The sequence below is a fragment of the Sclerotinia sclerotiorum genome, genomic scaffold, assembly GCF_000146945.2.
Source record: "Sclerotinia sclerotiorum 1980 UF-70 scaffold_4 genomic scaffold, whole genome shotgun sequence".
Classification (NCBI taxonomy): domain Eukaryota; kingdom Fungi; phylum Ascomycota; class Leotiomycetes; order Helotiales; family Sclerotiniaceae; genus Sclerotinia; species Sclerotinia sclerotiorum.
This window is the reverse complement of record NW_001820832.1, coordinates 120,919-139,366: the sequence shown is the minus strand read 5'-3', so window position 1 is coordinate 139,366 and position 18,448 is coordinate 120,919. Positions and strand designations below refer to the sequence as shown.

At 41.5% G+C, this 18,448-nt stretch overlaps 6 protein-coding genes across 6 annotated transcripts; 2 read left to right on the top strand and 4 right to left on the bottom strand.

Annotated features, from left to right (window-relative positions):
* Window positions 1-474: 474 nt before the first annotated feature.
* On the bottom strand, window positions 475-705 carry SS1G_03163 (hypothetical protein; the record flags this gene model as incomplete). The annotated part of the gene is made up of 1 exon (XM_001595025.1): window positions 475-705. One exon carries the CDS (start codon window positions 703-705, stop codon window positions 475-477), a length of 231 nt encoding a protein of 76 aa, XP_001595075.1.
* A 764-nt stretch (window positions 706-1,469) lies between these two features.
* On the top strand, window positions 1,470-2,761 carry SS1G_03162 (hypothetical protein; the record flags this gene model as incomplete). Its single annotated transcript, XM_001595024.1, has 3 exons — window positions 1,470-1,649; window positions 1,828-2,440; window positions 2,514-2,761. 3 exons carry the CDS (start codon window positions 1,470-1,472, stop codon window positions 2,759-2,761), a joined length of 1,041 nt encoding a protein of 346 aa, XP_001595074.1.
* Window positions 2,762-3,284: 523 nt separating this feature from the next.
* Window positions 3,285-4,102, bottom strand: SS1G_03161 (predicted protein; the record flags this gene model as incomplete). The annotated part of the gene is made up of 3 exons (XM_001595023.1): window positions 3,285-3,357; window positions 3,568-3,741; window positions 3,870-4,102. The coding sequence occupies 3 exons, from the start codon at window positions 4,100-4,102 to the stop codon at window positions 3,285-3,287; spliced, it is 480 nt and encodes a 159-aa protein (XP_001595073.1).
* A 1,089-nt stretch (window positions 4,103-5,191) lies between these two features.
* On the top strand, window positions 5,192-6,895 carry SS1G_03160 (hypothetical protein; the record flags this gene model as incomplete). The annotated part of the gene is made up of 1 exon (XM_001595022.1): window positions 5,192-6,895. The coding sequence occupies one exon, from the start codon at window positions 5,192-5,194 to the stop codon at window positions 6,893-6,895; it is 1,704 nt and encodes a 567-aa protein (XP_001595072.1).
* Window positions 6,896-8,561: 1,666 nt separating this feature from the next.
* Window positions 8,562-11,144, bottom strand: SS1G_03159 (hypothetical protein; the record flags this gene model as incomplete). Its single annotated transcript, XM_001595021.1, has 5 exons — window positions 8,562-8,842; window positions 8,884-8,909; window positions 8,949-10,441; window positions 10,525-10,779; window positions 10,899-11,144. 5 exons carry the CDS (start codon window positions 11,142-11,144, stop codon window positions 8,562-8,564), a joined length of 2,301 nt encoding a protein of 766 aa, XP_001595071.1.
* Window positions 11,145-12,369: 1,225 nt separating this feature from the next.
* Window positions 12,370-13,515, bottom strand: SS1G_03158 (hypothetical protein; the record flags this gene model as incomplete). Its single annotated transcript, XM_001595020.1, has 2 exons — window positions 12,370-12,419; window positions 12,474-13,515. 2 exons carry the CDS (start codon window positions 13,513-13,515, stop codon window positions 12,370-12,372), a joined length of 1,092 nt encoding a protein of 363 aa, XP_001595070.1.
* Between the last annotated feature and the right edge of the window lie 4,933 nt (window positions 13,516-18,448).

Genomic DNA, 18,448 nt, shown 5'->3' with positions numbered 1-18,448 from the left:
TTCATGATTAAGTTTGACTCCCTACTTGCACCAATCTATAAGGAGGCATATCTGTTTATCTCTACATCTAAAATCCTACATCAATATTCTGCACTCGTGCCTGCTTAGTACTTGAACCCATCTACTCACTTTCATTCAAGCCGTCCTATCTGTTATCGTTGTTGCGCTCGCTATCTTGAACCTTACCTTATCGAACTATCGACATACTCACGCCAGGACTTGTCGGCTTCTTTTGTTGATCAAGTCTCCCCCTTCCGATACGAATTTACGAAAAGTTTACTGGTAACCTTGAAGATATCCAAAAAGCAGGCTCGCTCGCACTCCTCCCACATTCGATTTGCATTACACCTACCGTTCGTCATTCCCACTTACAGTTAGTTAGTTAGCCTTATCTGACTACGTGCAATAACAATAACAAGAATTTGGTATTTTTGATTGCATCAATCCATCGATCGCATCAAATATTGATTGCCTTTAAAATAATCCAAGAAAGAGAAAAGACTCCCTGCGCTTCTTCTTTCCCTCCTCGTCTTCTTCATCTCCTTCCTTATCAAGTCGATAATCCGATATTTCGATATTTGATGTTTTCTCGATTGTCAGAGGCGTCATCACATCATCCATAATAAAAAAAATCATTTGAAAAAGCTTTTTTTCCTGTCCCAAAACAGAAATAAGCATAAATCCATCCCATCCATCACAAAACATCACCGAACCTTTCAAGTATCCACAAAATTTCACAAGCCGGTTATTATTCAATCAATTCAACCACTTGAGCTGGTTGGGTGTCAGAGTATAAAAGCGGCCATTGAAACCATTGCACCATACCTAAACGGATATTCAGCTACAGGGGCTAAAAAGACCACCCCAGCCTCTCCTCGCTTTGCCACTTCTTCCACTCTTCCATTCACCGTCTTCTCTGCTCAATCCTTTTCTTGTGTCTTCAAAAACAAGACCATCAGCACACAAGGAGAAAAAAAAAAATAAAAATAAAAACGCCAGCTCAGAGAAATATCCCAGAAACATCCCGGTTACTATTCATCCAAGAGGCTCACCTTATTCGTTGCCTCTCTTTTGGAGTACGAACTTCACATTCACACGACATTAACCTGCTTCCGCGTCTCTGCGTTACCACACATCTGGATTGGACAGGACCTTTTCACTCTCACACCCTCTTCTCACACGCCTTTCCAAGTTACTCAGGACCAACCGGTTTTCTTCTTACTTCCATAGGATTACTTCTTTCTCGAGGCTCCCGCTCAAAAACCCCCCGGATATTGAGAGAAAAGTTTTCCACTTACTCCATACAGGATTTCTTCTGGACCATTTTCTGACTCCCCAATTTGTCGCCGGTTATTTTGTGTGGTACCACAGTTGTTCCCTAGGCTGACCTGTGTGACTTGCATTGCCAAATCTCTCCATCTTTGGTTATTCTCTTTCTCTTCTACCAACTTCTTTCCTGGATTACCATCATGTCGCGACGTGACGATAGAGACAGAGCTTCCCGCTCGCAACCGCAACCAACACACCCATCTGCTGGAAGAACAGGCCAGTTTGTTATCGACGCTGAAGGTATCGACAGAGAAGTTATCACGGCTGACATCTGCCGGTATCTTGGTAACGATGCTCTCGTCAAACCGGGCGACGTGGAAGTAAGTCATTGCCCGTACCTTCGTGAGATGTCGATGAAAAACTAATGGCTTCACCTACAGGACCCGAGAACAAAACAACTTAAACCTGTATACGTGATCACAGCTTACAGGAATCTTACAAATGTAATGTCGCGCTCCTATCGATTGAGTGATTCCCGCTGATGAATTCTTGGGGTAGGCCATGATATTTGATTTGAAACAGGCATCTGCAGATTGGCGAGCTGAGCGACTTGCTAGATCTTCTGCACAGTACCCTACAAATGGTATCTCTTTAAGGGATTCGAACGAGATGGTTCGAAAGTCTAACACCCCTATAGTAGTGGACTACAGAAGTTCAAATGCACTAGATCAATCCATTGCTCGAATGGATGCAACACAGCAGCCTCGACCTGCTGCACAACAAGGGATGTACAATTCACCATCGGCTGCTGTGCCCAGTTCCCAATCATATCAACCAAGTGGCCAGGGTTACTCGGCGGGCTACAGTCAGCCTACAAGTTACCAGAATGATGGCTATACCCAGCCACCATCACAACAGTATGCTCCATCTCCCCAAGGATATCCCACTCAGGACACCAGGAGTTATGTTCACGGATCCAATTATGCTGTTGAACCTGCTGGCCGTGGCGGATCTGTTCCTCAGTCCGTTCCTAGGACTCAGGCAGTTCAATACCCATCCAGTACATCGTACCAAGCACCTGCACCGCAGTACTATTCCCAGTCTGGACCAACTGCATCAACTTCAGCATATGCGTCACATGCACCAACAGATCCTTATTATAGTAGTCGTGGTGCGTACGCCAAAGTGCATCCATTTTCTTCATTGTCTCTGTTCTCGCAAACGAATGTAATCTAACTATTTAGCTGCTCCATCAGGCAATTATGAATCCACCCCGGAGGTTTACGACACCAGAGCATACCCGGAAACTCCAGATTACCAGATGCAAGATGCCGGATATACCGAACCAGGCTCATACCAGGAAACAGTATCATACTCTCAGCCAATGCCTTCTGGACGAAGTGGCACCGCCACTTCATCGGCACCTCAAAGGACGCGTGACCGGGACAGTAGGGATGACCGTGACAGACATCACCAACGCCGCAGGAATTAATGTTCCCTTTGGAATGTAGTTGATTTTTGCGATTCTGTTTCCTCGCCGGACTTTTTTACTGTTCTGGCGTTTTTTATTGCTTTTTCCCTGGATTTACTGGAACACTGGACCACTCAAAGGAAGCCTTGGAGCCCTCCTATAACATGGATCCAAACTAGACAAAGGGTACTTTACAGCCTCATCGGTATCTTAATAAAAATCCAAGATTGCAATAGGTTTGGCATCTTGTGACACGAGGTATGATCTTTATATTACCAGGGTTTTCTATCATACCCTACGCTAGACTACTACCAACTGGACCGATGTCGGAATGTATTATCGGAGAATTACCGCGGATGTTTTATCATGAGCTTTGCACGTGCAGAGCAGCTATACCCGGCTTTATGGGATGCGACGGGCCAAATGAGGATAATGGATGTGTTTTTTGCTTGCTTGCATTTTTCATCTGTCAGTTGCATCAGTTTTTGCATACGCAGACCGTTGGGGCGCATTATGAGTTTATGTTTCCTTGAAAGTTTCTGGATTATCTTAGGATACCATCCCTCGTACCTGCTGCCTGGACCCAAATTTCCGGAAGCCTCACCGGCTGGTTTCTTCTTCACCACGTTTTATGATTTGGTTAGTATCTCAATACTCATTAGAGCATTCAGGTCTGGGTTCAGGCAGCATGATAGAGGAGTTTGTATATACATCGACTTCACCCATTCAAAGGACAATCCAAACCACTTCAAACAATGCCCCACCTACCTTTATCATGGATTCCTTCTTGGTCAAAACCCGACCATGGATTTTCATCACTGACTCACAAAACATGGCTTTGCAGCACAGGTATAGTCAAACCACCCGGTTTTGGAACCTCCTCTGGATTGGCACCTCTCTCATATGGACCTGGATTGATACCTTGCGGCCTACCGTTTCTTGGATTTCGGATGTTCGAGCCCATTGGACCTGTTGTCGACATTTTCTCCACTGCATTCGGCCTATTCAGGTGTGTATCAAGGATTAATCGGCATCAATCAAATTCACTCACCGCCCAGTCTCATGGAGTTCCATCATACATCTTACAGGGTGCTGACATACTATCTTGCCGCGCTTTCAGCCTCCTCACATCCGTTTCTTGCATGGTCTCAAGTCCAGGATACCACTTTGGCCGTCATTCGATGTCTCGAAAATTATTCCCATGCTGGACATGCAATACGGTGGTGTTTTGCTAGCTGGTTTTATAACTGCTCCTGAATCCGGATGATCTAACCATGGAATCATACTGGTCGGTCCGTTTGAGCCAACATCTTCATTATACGCTTTCTTTTGCTTTTGCAAGGCACCATTAGGACATCGCATGTTAGAACAAAAGTCTTTCAGAAATGTGGTTTACCTAGGGAAAGGATGGTCTTCGCTAGTTCATGGTGGAAAGAGTCTATTATTTCTTTTCAATACTCCTTCGCATGTTGCGAACTTGAGTTGTACGATTGAGAGATGGAGCTGAATTTGGTTGACGGAGGTTTCAAGGACATATCTGTTTTCGTTTTTAGTTGTGAGCAAACATAATACGCATGGAAATCTGGTTGGTCGGTTGATGGATGACATGGTGTGGTGTGGTCAGCCGGTACATAATTATTTCACTCTTGCTGGAATTGGCATACGTGGCATAAATTTAGATGCTGTTACGCCATCACTGCTTATTACTTCCTACTCGCTACTTCTCATTTCACGTTTTCAACGTCTTCAATCGTTAATTCTTTTGCTATGATATAGTGATGATAGATAAATGGCTGGCGTGTACTAACATGAACAGCGGTTACAATTGCAGCTTCCTGCAATATTCAGGGAATGAATGAATAAGGGAAAACCCAAGGTTTATATTCGGATTGTATAAAATTTGTTGGCGAAGAGATGGGTGTATGGCATGTCTGCTGTGTCATGCATGATATGGAATTGGTTGAGATGATAAGCTGACGATAAGCTGATGCTTCTTGCAGTGTTAGCCTTGAGGTGAGCTTGAGAGTTATATCTTTTAAAGAGAGTTGTTATTTACAGCTACGTAGGAGGTGTGGAAATGGTAGAAGATTTGTGATCGGTGATCGGAACGTTATTGAGATGAGAAGATTTAGATAATGAATCTTAATATTTATAAACAAAATATATGTTTGAGCTTATTCAATTTGAGAATATCTATATAATGGCGATAATAAAATTAAATATTTATTACTGATGTTTATATAATGCAAATGGTATCGAAGAATTGAAATCCCATGGATTTGTTCGATGTGTACCCTTTTGATATCCGGGGTAGTTACCGAGGCTCACCTAGAATGTCGCAATGCAATCCATTACTTGTTTACTTGGGAGCCACCTACCAGTGGGCTTGCTATCAACCTTCAACAAATATCCATTAAACGCTTTACATGCATCATACTTTAGTAATTCGTGATGCTTCTATTTTCCTTGTGTCTAATCCCATTATTTTCTTCTTTTCTTTTGGTATCAGGATGGAGTAATTATTGGGCTGAAAAGCTTCAGGTGCCATTCCTACAATCAGTTCAAGCTCCATTCAAACAATGGACATCGCCACCATCCCGAATTCTAGAAGGTGGTACGGTCATCACTCAGAGTCGAACGCTCACTCTGCGAAGCGTGTACCATCATGGAACTAAAGAATATCCCGAATTGCATCGACGTCTCAGAATCAGTCCCGAGAAGATAAAGAAAGCGACTCTCGAAGGCAGCGATAGCGAATCCGATATTGGTCCATTTACCGTTCCCACAGCTCCAATAGGCATTCACAGGCTTCGAAAGCGAGGTGTGCAGGATATAGAAACTTTCAATCAATGGCCTACCGATCTTCCCGCATCAGCATGGTCTGTTGATGATGTTTCAGCGCCGGATGTGACGGACAAATCTACTGTGGTCAATTTCGCAGTCATGGCAGCAAACACATATCAACGAACTCCCGATGATCCTCAGTGGGAAGATATAAAACCTCCTTTTAATCTTTCATCATCTATTGGATGGGAATCAGATGGTCTGCGGGGTCATGTTTATGCCGACAATACAAATACCACCATCGTTATCGCGCTGAAGGGTACAACTTCAGCTGTATTTGATGGGGCCGAGACAACTACAAATGATAAAGAAAATGATAATCTGTTTGCTGGATGTTGCTGTGGACAAGGTGGATGGGGTCTACGAAAAGTATGTGATTGTATGACGGCAACATATACATGCAACGAGATTTGTGTTTCCAAGGCATTGAAGAAGCCAAATCGTTATTATCAAGCTGCTGTGGAACTATATGGAAACATTACAGAGGAATATCCCAATGCCGATGTCTGGTTGACAGGTCATTCTCTTGGAGGACTTGTCACTACTCTCGTTGCATTGACTTTTGGCCATCCTGTGCTGACCTTTGAGTCGGTCCCTCAAGCATTAGCAATTTCTCGATTGGCTCTTCCTACTCCACCCGGGTACAGCTCTGCTTCTGAAGCTCGTGATAATGTAGGTATTTGGAATTTCGGGCACACTGCTGATCCCGTATATATGGGTACATGCAATGGAGCTACATCACTTTGTGCTTTTGCTGGTTATGCCCTCGAGTCGACGTGTCATGCAGGATTACGATGCGTATATGATGTCGTTGCAGATTTTGGTTGGAGTGTATCTCTATCAACTCATGGAATCAGAGCCTCCATCAGAAATGTCTACAAGAAATATGATAAAGCTCCTACATGTGTTTCCGACACCGAATGTGTCGATTGCTTCAATTGGAAAAGAGAAAAAGGACCTCACTCTACTTCTTCAAGTACTACAGCTAGTACAACATCCAAACCAAGGACTCGAACCGAAACTTGCAAAACTCCTGGTTGGTGGGGGTGTCTAGATAAAACCAGTGCAAGCACGACGTTTACATCGACAACAACAATCACCTCGACATCTTGTAGGAGTTATGGGTGGTTTGGACGATGCTTAGACCCAACTTCCACTACATTCACCTCTAAAACGACTATTATCGAAGCTTCGGCAACTATTCATGAACTTCCTGCCACTATTACTAGCAGCGAAAGTTCCGCCAATGGATTCAAGACTGGAGTGGCTCAATCACATCAAATAACTTCTATTCCGATAGCTCCAATATGAGGGTAGTCATATGGACATGTTATTCCTTCGTCACAATTGTCAATACACAATATCAAGAACTTGTACTTGGAGAATAGAATACATCATACCATTCATTCATTGCCTAAGTTATATTTAGACAAACCTGATATCTCTCTATCGATATATCGGGTAATAAATATCTACAGTAGTCAAAATTGAAATCTAATCAAGTCACGGCGGCTTTTCGGCTCTACTAGGAGATGATCTTCAAATCATCGGAGTATTGGGCATCTATCTAGATATGCCGCCGCACACATCATTTGAGTACGGTTAAATATTACGAGGCTGCTTGCTCCATGGAGTATTACGAGTTGTTATTGATCGAAATGGAGTATTTTTCGATCTTTTGTTCGAATATGCTTCTGCAAAGAAAGGTATGCATGCATGCATATTCATGAGGTCATTTTATTCATCCATCTATCTATCTATCTATCCAATCTTTACTACCTGGTTGTCGAATAGAAGAAGGAGAAGAAGAAGAGAGAAATTGGCGGGAGGGGAGGAATATCATGATATGGAATCATATATGTGAGCATATACATAGATAGAAGCAGATTTTTATTGTCATTTTCATGGTACTGTAGTGAGATTTCTTGGTTGGGATGAATTATGTCGTATCATATTATGTCATATCATATTGTTCATGATCTTTATTATTTGTGTGTGTGTGTGTGTGTGTGTGATTTTCTGTAAATACCTTGTCTCATTTCTTTTAATATCGAAGATTCTTGGATGTATTGGTTGGACTCTTGGATTCTTGGTGTTGATATATTTGTTTGTTTATTTGTTTATGCTATGGTTAGGATGGTTTTTTCAAATTTTTGTCTCGTTTTAATCAATCTTCTTTCCCCAATCCCCCTCTCTCAAAATCCCTCCCAAAATCCCTCCCAAATCCCTTCCTTCGTCCCTCTCAAAATCCCTCCCTTCCAAGCCTTCTTTCCACCACCCAACTGACTATCTTTCATCTCTCTTCTTGTTATATCCCATCCCATTCATCAAACCTAACCTAACTTAATAATTATCATGTATCTACCTATCTATTCAAATACTCAAAATCATCAATCCAAAATCAAAATCATCAACCCCCTCCCCTGTTACGTCGGACTCCACAAGCCCATTGCCACGTGATTCAATCACGTGATGAACCCTACACAATATGCACGAAAAATAAAGGTCCAACATATTCTTAGGTCCATAGCATGAAGGTCTATATAGTCAGGACGAATTTCCTTCGTATAGAGCTTCGTGCTCAAGATCAATCATTTAGTATACTCTACTATTAGTTACGAATCGCATATCATTATTGTCATTACTTAAGTCCCTGCTTGACGCTTAGTTATAAACCACTTCGAGAGCCTAGAGCACTTCCACGTGATCTGGACGGCAAACCCCGTAACAAAAAGGTAGCCGGAATTAGGGGGTGGCCGGAAAGTAGGGTACTAGACTTAGCTTTAGGATTTACACTTGTTACTATACAAGGTATATTTATATTCTTTCCTGGCAGGGATCGTGATCATGAACGTGATATAATTTATGCTATGCCAGCTATGGTGATAAAAACTAATAATGGATATAGGCGATGTAATGTGAAGTAGTAATTTCATGGATTTAGTCTAGCTAAGCGCTTTGTTGATCAATCATCGTGTCATTCTATCTTTCTCTGTGTGTGTGTGTGTCTCTGCATGTCTTCAGCACATCTCAGTCCCTTCCATCTTCCATCTCCTCTGCCCTTCTTTCCCTCCCTAAAATCCTTCCTCAAAATCCCTAAATTCTCTCCACCCTTCTTTCTACTTTTTCCGATCTTATCACAACCAAAATAATCCCCCCCAACAACCTCATTCCCCCCTACCCCCTCACTTCCACCCATAAACACGCCCCCATCAAATCCACACTCATCTAACCCCACCCCACCTAACCCCACCGCACCTAAATCCTCCCACCCTTAACAATCCACTCCGCCCTCTCACTCAATTTAAACTTCTGAATCTTCCCACTAGCAGTCTTCGGATACTCATCAACCCAAAAAACATACTTCGGAACCAAATGTCCACTAAGACGCGTCCTCACATGATGCTGAATTGCTTCTTTCGTGAGAATTGGTCTAATCTTGCCGTCCAGTCCCGTCTCATCCTTGATTTCTGCTTCTACTGCAGAACTCTTAGAATCCTTGATGTTATTCCCCTTGGCTATACATTTCTCATATTCTCCCCAACTCATGAGATCATTACCCACTCCCGCATCATCTGGCCCTCGACTCACTCCCTTCCTAGTCACAATCCATGCACAAACCACTTCTCCATATTTGTCATCCGGAACACCTACAACACTAACCTCCCTCACATCTTCCATGCCAAAGATACAGTCTTCAATCTCTAATGGATGTATATTTTCTCCTCCACGTATAATCAAATCTTTAATTCTCCCTGTAATCTTCACATATCCTTCTTCATCCATACTCGCTTCATCACCTGTCTTCATCCAAATCTTCCCATTACTGTCTGGGATTAATGCTTCTTTAGTACGAATTGGATCTGCATAATATTCTTTCATGACCAAATATCCCGAGACGACCAATTCACCTCGTTTACCTATTTCCAAAATCTTATTAGGATCAGATGGCGAGATGATTTTAACGGATACATGAGGTAATACCCTTCCCACGCTATCAAGTCGCTTTTCCATCGGATCAACGGGAGTAGTCATACAGGAGACAGGGCTTGTTTCCGTCATTCCATAACAAATTGTCAAACCAGTAAGATTTAACTGTTTATGAAGTTTTTCCATCAATGTTTTAGGGACAGAGGAACCGGATGCAGTACCTGTGCGTAGATGCTCGAAACCGGTGTGAGGAATGGTACCATTAGAGAGAAGTTCGAGTTCGGCTAGAAACATGGTCGCGACTCCATAGAGAGCTGTGGCTTTGTTTTCTTGAATACTTAGAAGAGTGGCCGAAGGGTCGAAGGCGGGGGAGGGAAATAATATTGTACTGCCACGAGTTGCCGTCGCCATGTAACCGAGTACAGAACCAAAACAGTGAAATAAGGGAGGCGGACAACAGACTATATCGGATTCTGTAAGAGCCATACGAGAGCCAATAAAATAGCCATTGTTGAGTATTGAATGATGGGTTAAACAAGCTGCTTTAGGGGTTGAAGTTGTGCCTGATGTGAATTGAATATTAATCACATCATCTTTATGTAAAATTTCATCGGGAATAACTTCCTTTTCTTTCTCCGATTCAAACATCGACATGATAGCTTTGAAATCTGTAGTAGCTGGGAAACTTGCAGGATTATCAGTTGAATTGTTCACTAGAACAACACCCTGTAAACTTGGTACAGCTTCGCTTTTCAAAACATGTGAGGGTTGCTCGAGATCCCCAATGATATCTTTCAGTAAAGGTGTGTTGTCCCTGGGTGGTTTAAATGGTAAAGGTGTCTCATGGCCAATGATCAGGTGTGAAGCCTTCAAATGGTTTAATGCTGAGACGACTTGTTTCGTGTTGAATGCTGGATTCAAAGGTACCTACCCAAACAATAATTAGCATACCCATCTTCCAGAGCCATCTGCCCTTCCAAAAAAGTTATCTCTCATCAAAGCCTACTCACCAACACAGCTCCTAATTTCCAAACCGCATAAGTGATTGCCCCAAACTCCCATCCATTCCCCAGACTAACGGCCACTCTATCTCCCTTCTTAACCCCCAGAGTTCTCAAGCCATGTGCTATCACATTACTCTTCTCATCCAATTCTCGATATGTAAGTTTTGTATTTTGGGATCGAGATATGAGCGCAAAGTTGGAGCCGTGCGTGTCGACGATACTGCGAAAATGCTGCGGAATAGTATGCTGAAGGAGTGGCGGCTGGGGGAGAGTCGGTGGTTAGCAGATGGCTTGCTTGGTGATGTGAGAGCCACAGAGAAGGTGGAAATAGGTGACAGGATATTAGAATAAGAGAAGGGAAAGAAAGGTATTGCAGTTACCTCCGTAGGTCCAACACTATAACTTTCCGTCAGAAGACCTCTCCTTTGAATGTGCAACAGGCCTCTAAACCCAACTCCAATCCTGCCTCCAATTCCAATTCCAACTCCCCCTCCGCATCCCAAACTTCTCACCCTCATCTCACCCCTCAACCTAATCCTCAAACCATGTCCGCACCTCCAACCCCTCATTCCAGCACTCCCTCCCAAACCCATTTTCGCACCCACAATACCGATTCTAGCAGCCATATCTACATATCACGTACAAATCCTATATTCCAATAAGAGAGAAAATCACTTACTCTCAAGTAAAGACCTAACTAAGCTTTAAGCTCATGGTACTCGTACACATGTGGCTATATGTATGTAGCATTGAGTAATGGTGTTCCACAAAAGTACAAAAGTACAACAAGTACCTACGTACAAGTCCTCGGTCCAAATATGCGGGGTACGCCCGCGCTACCTTTCCGCTCTCGAATGAATGTTGGACCAACAAGATCCATATTTATTAGTGAGGTACTGGTGTGTATTTGTTGGAAAATTCACTGAATACTATACCTACCCTGAGTCTTGGCTATGTATTATTTGGTAATTCAATCGAGCTAGGGGGAAGCTTAAATTTAGCATCATAACGACCGTTAACTGAGATGATTGTGAGGCTCCTTCAGAAATGGAGGGCCAAATTTGTTAGATTATTAATCATTCCAAGCGAATCAGAACAGTTTCCTACTTTTCCGGAACCCTTTAAAGTCGAACCCTGCTTAGCTTGGTCGTATTTACCAAACATAACATGACGCATATCAAGTACATTCATTCATTACCCATGGACAGATATGTTTGTTGATCATCGACTTATTCATTCCTTTTCCTTATCCATGCTACTATGGTATATATACAATTCCACTATCGTGGCCACCGTGACCACCGTGACCATCGTGGATCCTTCATCTGTCTCCGCATTCTTCTATATAAATACCCATTAAAGGATATTTCCCTCCTATCCTTTGCAATTTCAAACATTGCTTTAGTAAACCCGCCATCTATCCCATCACCCCCATCTCCCAAGGAAATCCAGAATTACAAAAAAAATCCAACAATACACAAATTTCAGCTCTTGAAAATTCATGTCTTCTGCTTTTGACATTGCAATCAAACATAAAAATTCGGCGGCATGCTTCCACAAACACCTATTCCCCCCTTCGATCCCTTCAACCATCCAAACAAGAATGAAACTTTATCCCAATGTCCCGGATATCAAATAAAACTCCATGCTAAGAGAATAAAAGCCAACGTTAAAGGCATTTCAGTCCAGCCATTCTATGTTTTCCCATCAAACAAAAAAGAAAGCCTCCCGGTGTGCTCGTCAGTATGCCGCTCATGCATTTGATGCTCGCTCAAAATTCGACTAGGGTATGTGCTATGTGCTCAATGATTTTATAAAAAAAGTATTTGTTGTCGGAGAAGCGGTGTTGAACTACCTAGTAACTATCCCGATATGTCGTTCGTTCTCAGGTTTCCAGGTACCTAATGTTTGATGTTAGTTGGCTTAAACGTTGATAATAGATTTATTAGACAAACCTTCGAATTCATGCTTCACAAAAGCCATGGGATCATCATAGTCCTTCGAGCCCATTTGCTGCACTCCAGGACTGAAACTTGTAATAGGCAAGACAACCACATCTCCAACTTTCTTTGCAGATTGAATGCCTGTGAACTCTCTCCATGTAATATTTCCCTTGCTTGTAGTCATATCGAAATACCTCTCGTCATTCAAGAAATCGAAAATAGTATCTGTCCACAAAGCCGGACCGGTGAATTCCACAACATTCTTATCATTGAAGTGCTTGAGGGTTCCGCTCTCCTTCATGCTAAGAGTCTGTTCGGTAATGTTGGCAACAATTTCGCGGAGTACAGGGTGCCCTGGTTTCGATTGAATTGTCCATTGACAGAATTGAATTCTTCGCGAGTACCATTCTGCCCAATCTGGGCGATCTGGATCTGCCTCAATACCCACGATTAGTCCAATAGCTTCGCGTGGCACACTCTCAGGAAGCCATTCCGAAGCAGGTTTCAATGCATGAGTATCGATATCGGAGTAAATACCACCTCTGGCTAGTAGAATTAAGTATCGAAAGAAGTCGGCCTTTAAAACAGGCAAGGGCAACGAATTGTAAGCGTCTAGAACTTCTGGCAGAGAGGCATACAAATGTTTTAATAGATGAACTGCGACTGAATCGGTAATGACCTCATGTACGAATCCCGGGTGTTTTTCTGACCAACTTGCTTCTGCAGGGCGAAAGTTCTCTCCAAAATCTCCAGATGCTGGGGTATATTTCCATGTCTGCCAAATGTATGCTGGGAACTTAGTCTCTACGTCGTATGGAAATTGATATGCGAGCTTTTCCCTCAAAGGTGCTCTTGATAAATCTTGTAATAGTGCTTGAGAAGCTTGAGGCCTCTTCCTTGGTGCGGGTGGAACCGCATTCGTCGAAGCTGATGAGCCAGGTTTTGTTTTTGAATCAACTCCATCCTTCTCCTCCGATTTTGGTATGCTTTTATCTTGTAATAATATATCGTTTGATGTAGGTGGGTTGTGTGTTCGTGTGATGAGAAATACCATAGTTAGGAAGAAAGCCGCAGCTATCAGAGCTCTCCTAAAGGTCAACATCTTTGCGCAATTCGCAGATTTTCTGTCTGCCGAGTGAATTTGTACACGATACTCTGTCTCCCCTAGCGAGTTTGACACTTATCCGATTATTGATTAGTATTGTACGGTAGAATTTTCTCATAGGGAGGCTCTCGTCGCTGAATAGGTCGAACTCCAGAAAAATAAATTCTGGGTGATTCAAGGCAATGCCAAGATGGCAACGCACATAGGCGTGTTTGATAATGGAGTGCGGAACCAACAGATATGCGACTAGAATAAAAGAAAAGATGAGCCTCGATTTACCAGTTGAAAGTGGGATATTTGTAATTTGCTAGTGGACGGAAAGTTTGAGTGATTTGATTGTATGAAAAGGAGGAAGAGAAATCGGTAAGAATAAGGAGTACTGGGGCGGAAAGTAAGATGGATATATATTTCTCGTACCAGTTTCAATGATGGTTAATTGCCAGACAATTAAGTATTCAGAATGAATCAATGGATGGATGATGGATGGATGGATGTTGTAATTGATCAACCTTTGTTGATCCTTTTCCGAAATAAAATGAGCCAAGTGAACCCTTTTGCTCAGTTCTTTTAACCAAAATTCTTTGAATGGAGAAATGAGAACGTTTTGATCCTTCTCTGTCCTCTGTCTCTGATTTTATTCATCTACCACTATTTTTTGCACAGCGAGGGAGTTCTATATAATATAGTTAAGTATTGTTTGGTACTTCCCTAGATTATCATCATAACCATGAACAGCGACAATAAGGCCTGTAGCGTGCGTAGGTAAACCCAGCTTCAGGGAAAAGCTTGACACTAAAACGGTAGGAATGGACCGAATTCAGTGACGAATCATCCCTGTAGTTAATCGTTATTAGTTAAGCACCACACCCTAGCACGGAGCAAAGTGGTGGAAGCGAAGAATAGCTGAACCCAAAAATAGAGAAGGGGCGGGGTGAGAGCGAGGGCTAATAAATCTTCTACAACTTAACATATGCAACATACGCAATGTGAAGGAGGCTGAGAGAATTAAGTTCTCACCAACGAGTTTCATTATCGTATTGTATTGTGGTAAGCCATGAGTGTTACGTGTTAGACGGATTAGACGTATTAGACGTGTGAGGAGAGGCTTCTGAGGAGAGACTAATATTGAGGATGAGGTTCAAAGCAATAATAGGAAAGGCAAATGCAAAAGATGAGTAGATGGTGTCTGTTCCTGTATCTCAATATCAGTTACTAGGTATTTACCTGATTCTTGGTATCCAGATAGATGTCAAAGTTCAATGGCACAGAACAGAACAGAACAGCACGTAAGCGAAACATTACCTACCAAGTATCTACTCGAGGAAGACGGAATGTTTCAATTATCCATTTGTATCGTGTATCCTGAATCTTCAATCTTCAATCTTCAATTTGTACCGGTATCTCGTAAAGTGGGAAAATCCCTCAACATCCCAACCAATGCAATGCAGGATGATGGATTTTATCATGGACAGATCTCCCATCATCTGGGCAGGTACCGGTGCATGTCTCCACTAATAAACGGCATTTCCAATCCAATATTCGGACCACGTTTCTCCGCTCCTCCAATGGATTATGGAACCTTCTTCTCCTTCCTATTTCTACCTTCTATCAAAGTATGTTTGTTATCCCCCACCTACAAGAAGCGTCGTCGTAAATCCTCAAATCCTCAAACCCCTACCTACTACCTAGACATGCAGAATCAACATACGAAGTATGCGCAAGCTTAGAAAGCCGCGTAACCATTCGGGAGGATCTACTAGGTTCCTACACAGTACTTCGTAATCCTATGAGAATTCATTGGAAGAGGTAACAACAATCAAGATACTGAAACTCGTACTCGATACTGTATAGTGTTCAAGTTCAAGGTAAACAGGCATTCGCATCCATCTATCCCGAGTAACAGTAATTATCCTCATTGTCAAATTGTCAATGTCAGTGTCAAGGTGACATTAAGGTTTGCTTCAGGGGTAATGGACAAGAACACCCAATACGGAAGAAAACATGTTGATCACACTCATCAATGACTTCATCATTCCCACGAAAACCGCACATCGCAATCTATTTTCCACCAAATCCGAAAGATATAATACGAAACAACCTAACCCAAAGCTTAATTTTCCAAGAAGACTCGGCAGTCGTGTAATATACGGATGAGTTACGGTCAAGTTGTGGAATATCGATAAAACTGTGAAAATGCGGACACAGACATTTATCCAATCTATATCAATGCTTACCTCACTAAATATCAAAAGTCTCTGTTTGACACACTCGTGATAATGCACCGAACTTCTTCGTTTACATTACTCAAATGAGCTATCTATGCATTTTCATATCAGACCCCTCATTCAAAATACGTGAGAATGAATGATTTGCATCTCGCCATCTCAACAAAAACCTAATCTCTCCAATTAAGCATCTCACATTTCTATCTACCCCTACACTCCAAACCTTCGCCGTCTAAAGATGCTTACCATTCTTTCATCCCGTCCCGGGCCCAAAAGCCTACAGTTACAACATGTCAGCAGGGTGATAGACAGCCCTCAACATCATACCGATCCATACAATAACACTGTTGATCTATCAAGGTAGAGATAACAAACACAAGGATACCACGGTAACAAGTTAACAAACTAGCTTCAAACATTACATCTGAAACTCTCCATTGGAGTCAACCCCTTGAAGCCACCTCGTTGGTTCTTGGGTAGTAGGTACACATACTCGGAGAATATTCGTTTGATTCCATTCTATTCTGTTTTGAGCCTATGGTACTACATAGTACAAACACGCCATATTCCTTGGCAATGGGACATTTCATCTTAAGCTAAATATTAACTTCGTCTCCTGCTTCTGGTAATAGTATATCATATATGTTATCGGATGTTGTTGTATATAGGTAGGTATGGATATGTTTGCATTCATTGCTAGTGTCTATCGATGTAAGAGAACAGGAATAGGTTTACACCAGTAGGATGCTTACTTATTAAACCAGCTAATTTCTCTACCTAGGGTAAGGCATATTTATCAGCTTTTCTTATTTTCCTTTCCGTCTGACTCGGGTTCCCGCATCTTCTCTTTAACTTCAGCTTTTATGTATCAAGCGATCCATGTTTGTATGTGTTCTCATTTTTCCAGTTTGCGCTAGACGAAAAGTCTAGACCACCTGCCTGTTTCTCATATAAGCTCATAGAATCTTGGTAGGAAGTAAGAGTAGATCAGCTTGACTTGATGTATTCAACAAGACCGAAGAACAAAAAAAACTGCAGAACGTCCAAAGGTTCACGGATACATTCCCTATATGATGATCCAACTCAATCATTTCCCTATATATCCAAGTTATCTATCTTCCCACTTAAATACATACGATGAAAAGCTTCATTATACCATAACGTGGCGAATTTTGTCCGACTCCAACATTATATCACCAGTGATTTCATATAAGATTCATCCTCTAAAATGTTTAGGGTGCTCATCCATACCAGCTGAGAATAAACTATTGGAAGTCCAAACCGAGGGAAGTCCGATTTTGTCATACATTTCAAATATATAGTATATATAAACATATCTTACATTAAGATATAAAATAAAAAATGTTATATATATACTTATAAAATTTAAAGTTTTGATATATATATTTTTTAATATTTAATTAAATATTTCAAAATATAATATAATATAATATAATATAATATAATATAATATAATATAATATAATATAATATAATATAATATAATATAATATAATATAATATAATATAATATAATATAATATAATATAATATAATATAATATAATATAATATAATATAATATAATATAATATAATATAATATAATTTAATTTAATTTAATTTATATAAAAGTTAAGATTTAACGTGGTTTATCAGGACCCTGTACATATCAGGACCCTGTACTGTTACGAGGTTTGCCGTCTAGATCACGTGGAAGTGCTCTAGGCTCTCGAGGTAGTTTATAACTAGGCGTCAAGCAGGGACTTAAAGTAATGACAATAATGATATGCAATTCGTGTGACGGAAAAGTCGTAAACGGAGTCAATTCAATTACTTAGAATCTAAAACTAAAGAACTAAGAAGATTCTAAGTAAGAAGGTCTTTATATACAGGGCTAGTGCACGTGAGCCACTAGTGGGATAACAACCGTCACGTAACAATTCGTAACTAATAGTAGAGTATACTAAATGATTGATCTTGAGCACGAAGTTCTACAAAAGGAAATTCATATTGAATATATAGATCTTCATGCTCCTTGGATCACCAGTGATCCTGAGTGATCCAGCATACTTGTTTATATGCTCTGATGGTGCGTGCATATGAGTTCTTAGGGTGACCGAAATCTCATAGTAAATTGAGCGAATCGAAACCGATTTGCACATGGCCCAAGCTTACGGAAACAAGTCAGCTGTTACCATCGTAACAATTAAAACTCTTGAGAAAAATCTCCCATTCCCCATCTCCTACCTCCTATCTTCACTTCCCCCATCATAACACTAATAAACCGCCCTCACCCTCTCCCCTCAGCTTCTTCCCACCCCTTACACATCTCCTCTATGAAAGCACACTACGAATCTCCCAAGATCTCCAGCTATACACAATAACTAGGTTACCTAATACATACCATAAACTACACCCCGATCTAAGTCCAAACCCAAATGTATATAGTCACAATACCTCATACCAAAACTTCACCAAAACCTCCCAGACCTCACAAACCCTCACAAACTCAAAAGTCAAATGTTAAACTCACAATACCAGCCAGTTAGTACAAACAAATAGTATAACTCCTCCTCTTTCCCTCCCTCCCACCCTCCAAAATCACTTCACCGACTGCCCTAACAACCCCAACATCTCTCTCAATTACCACAAGAAA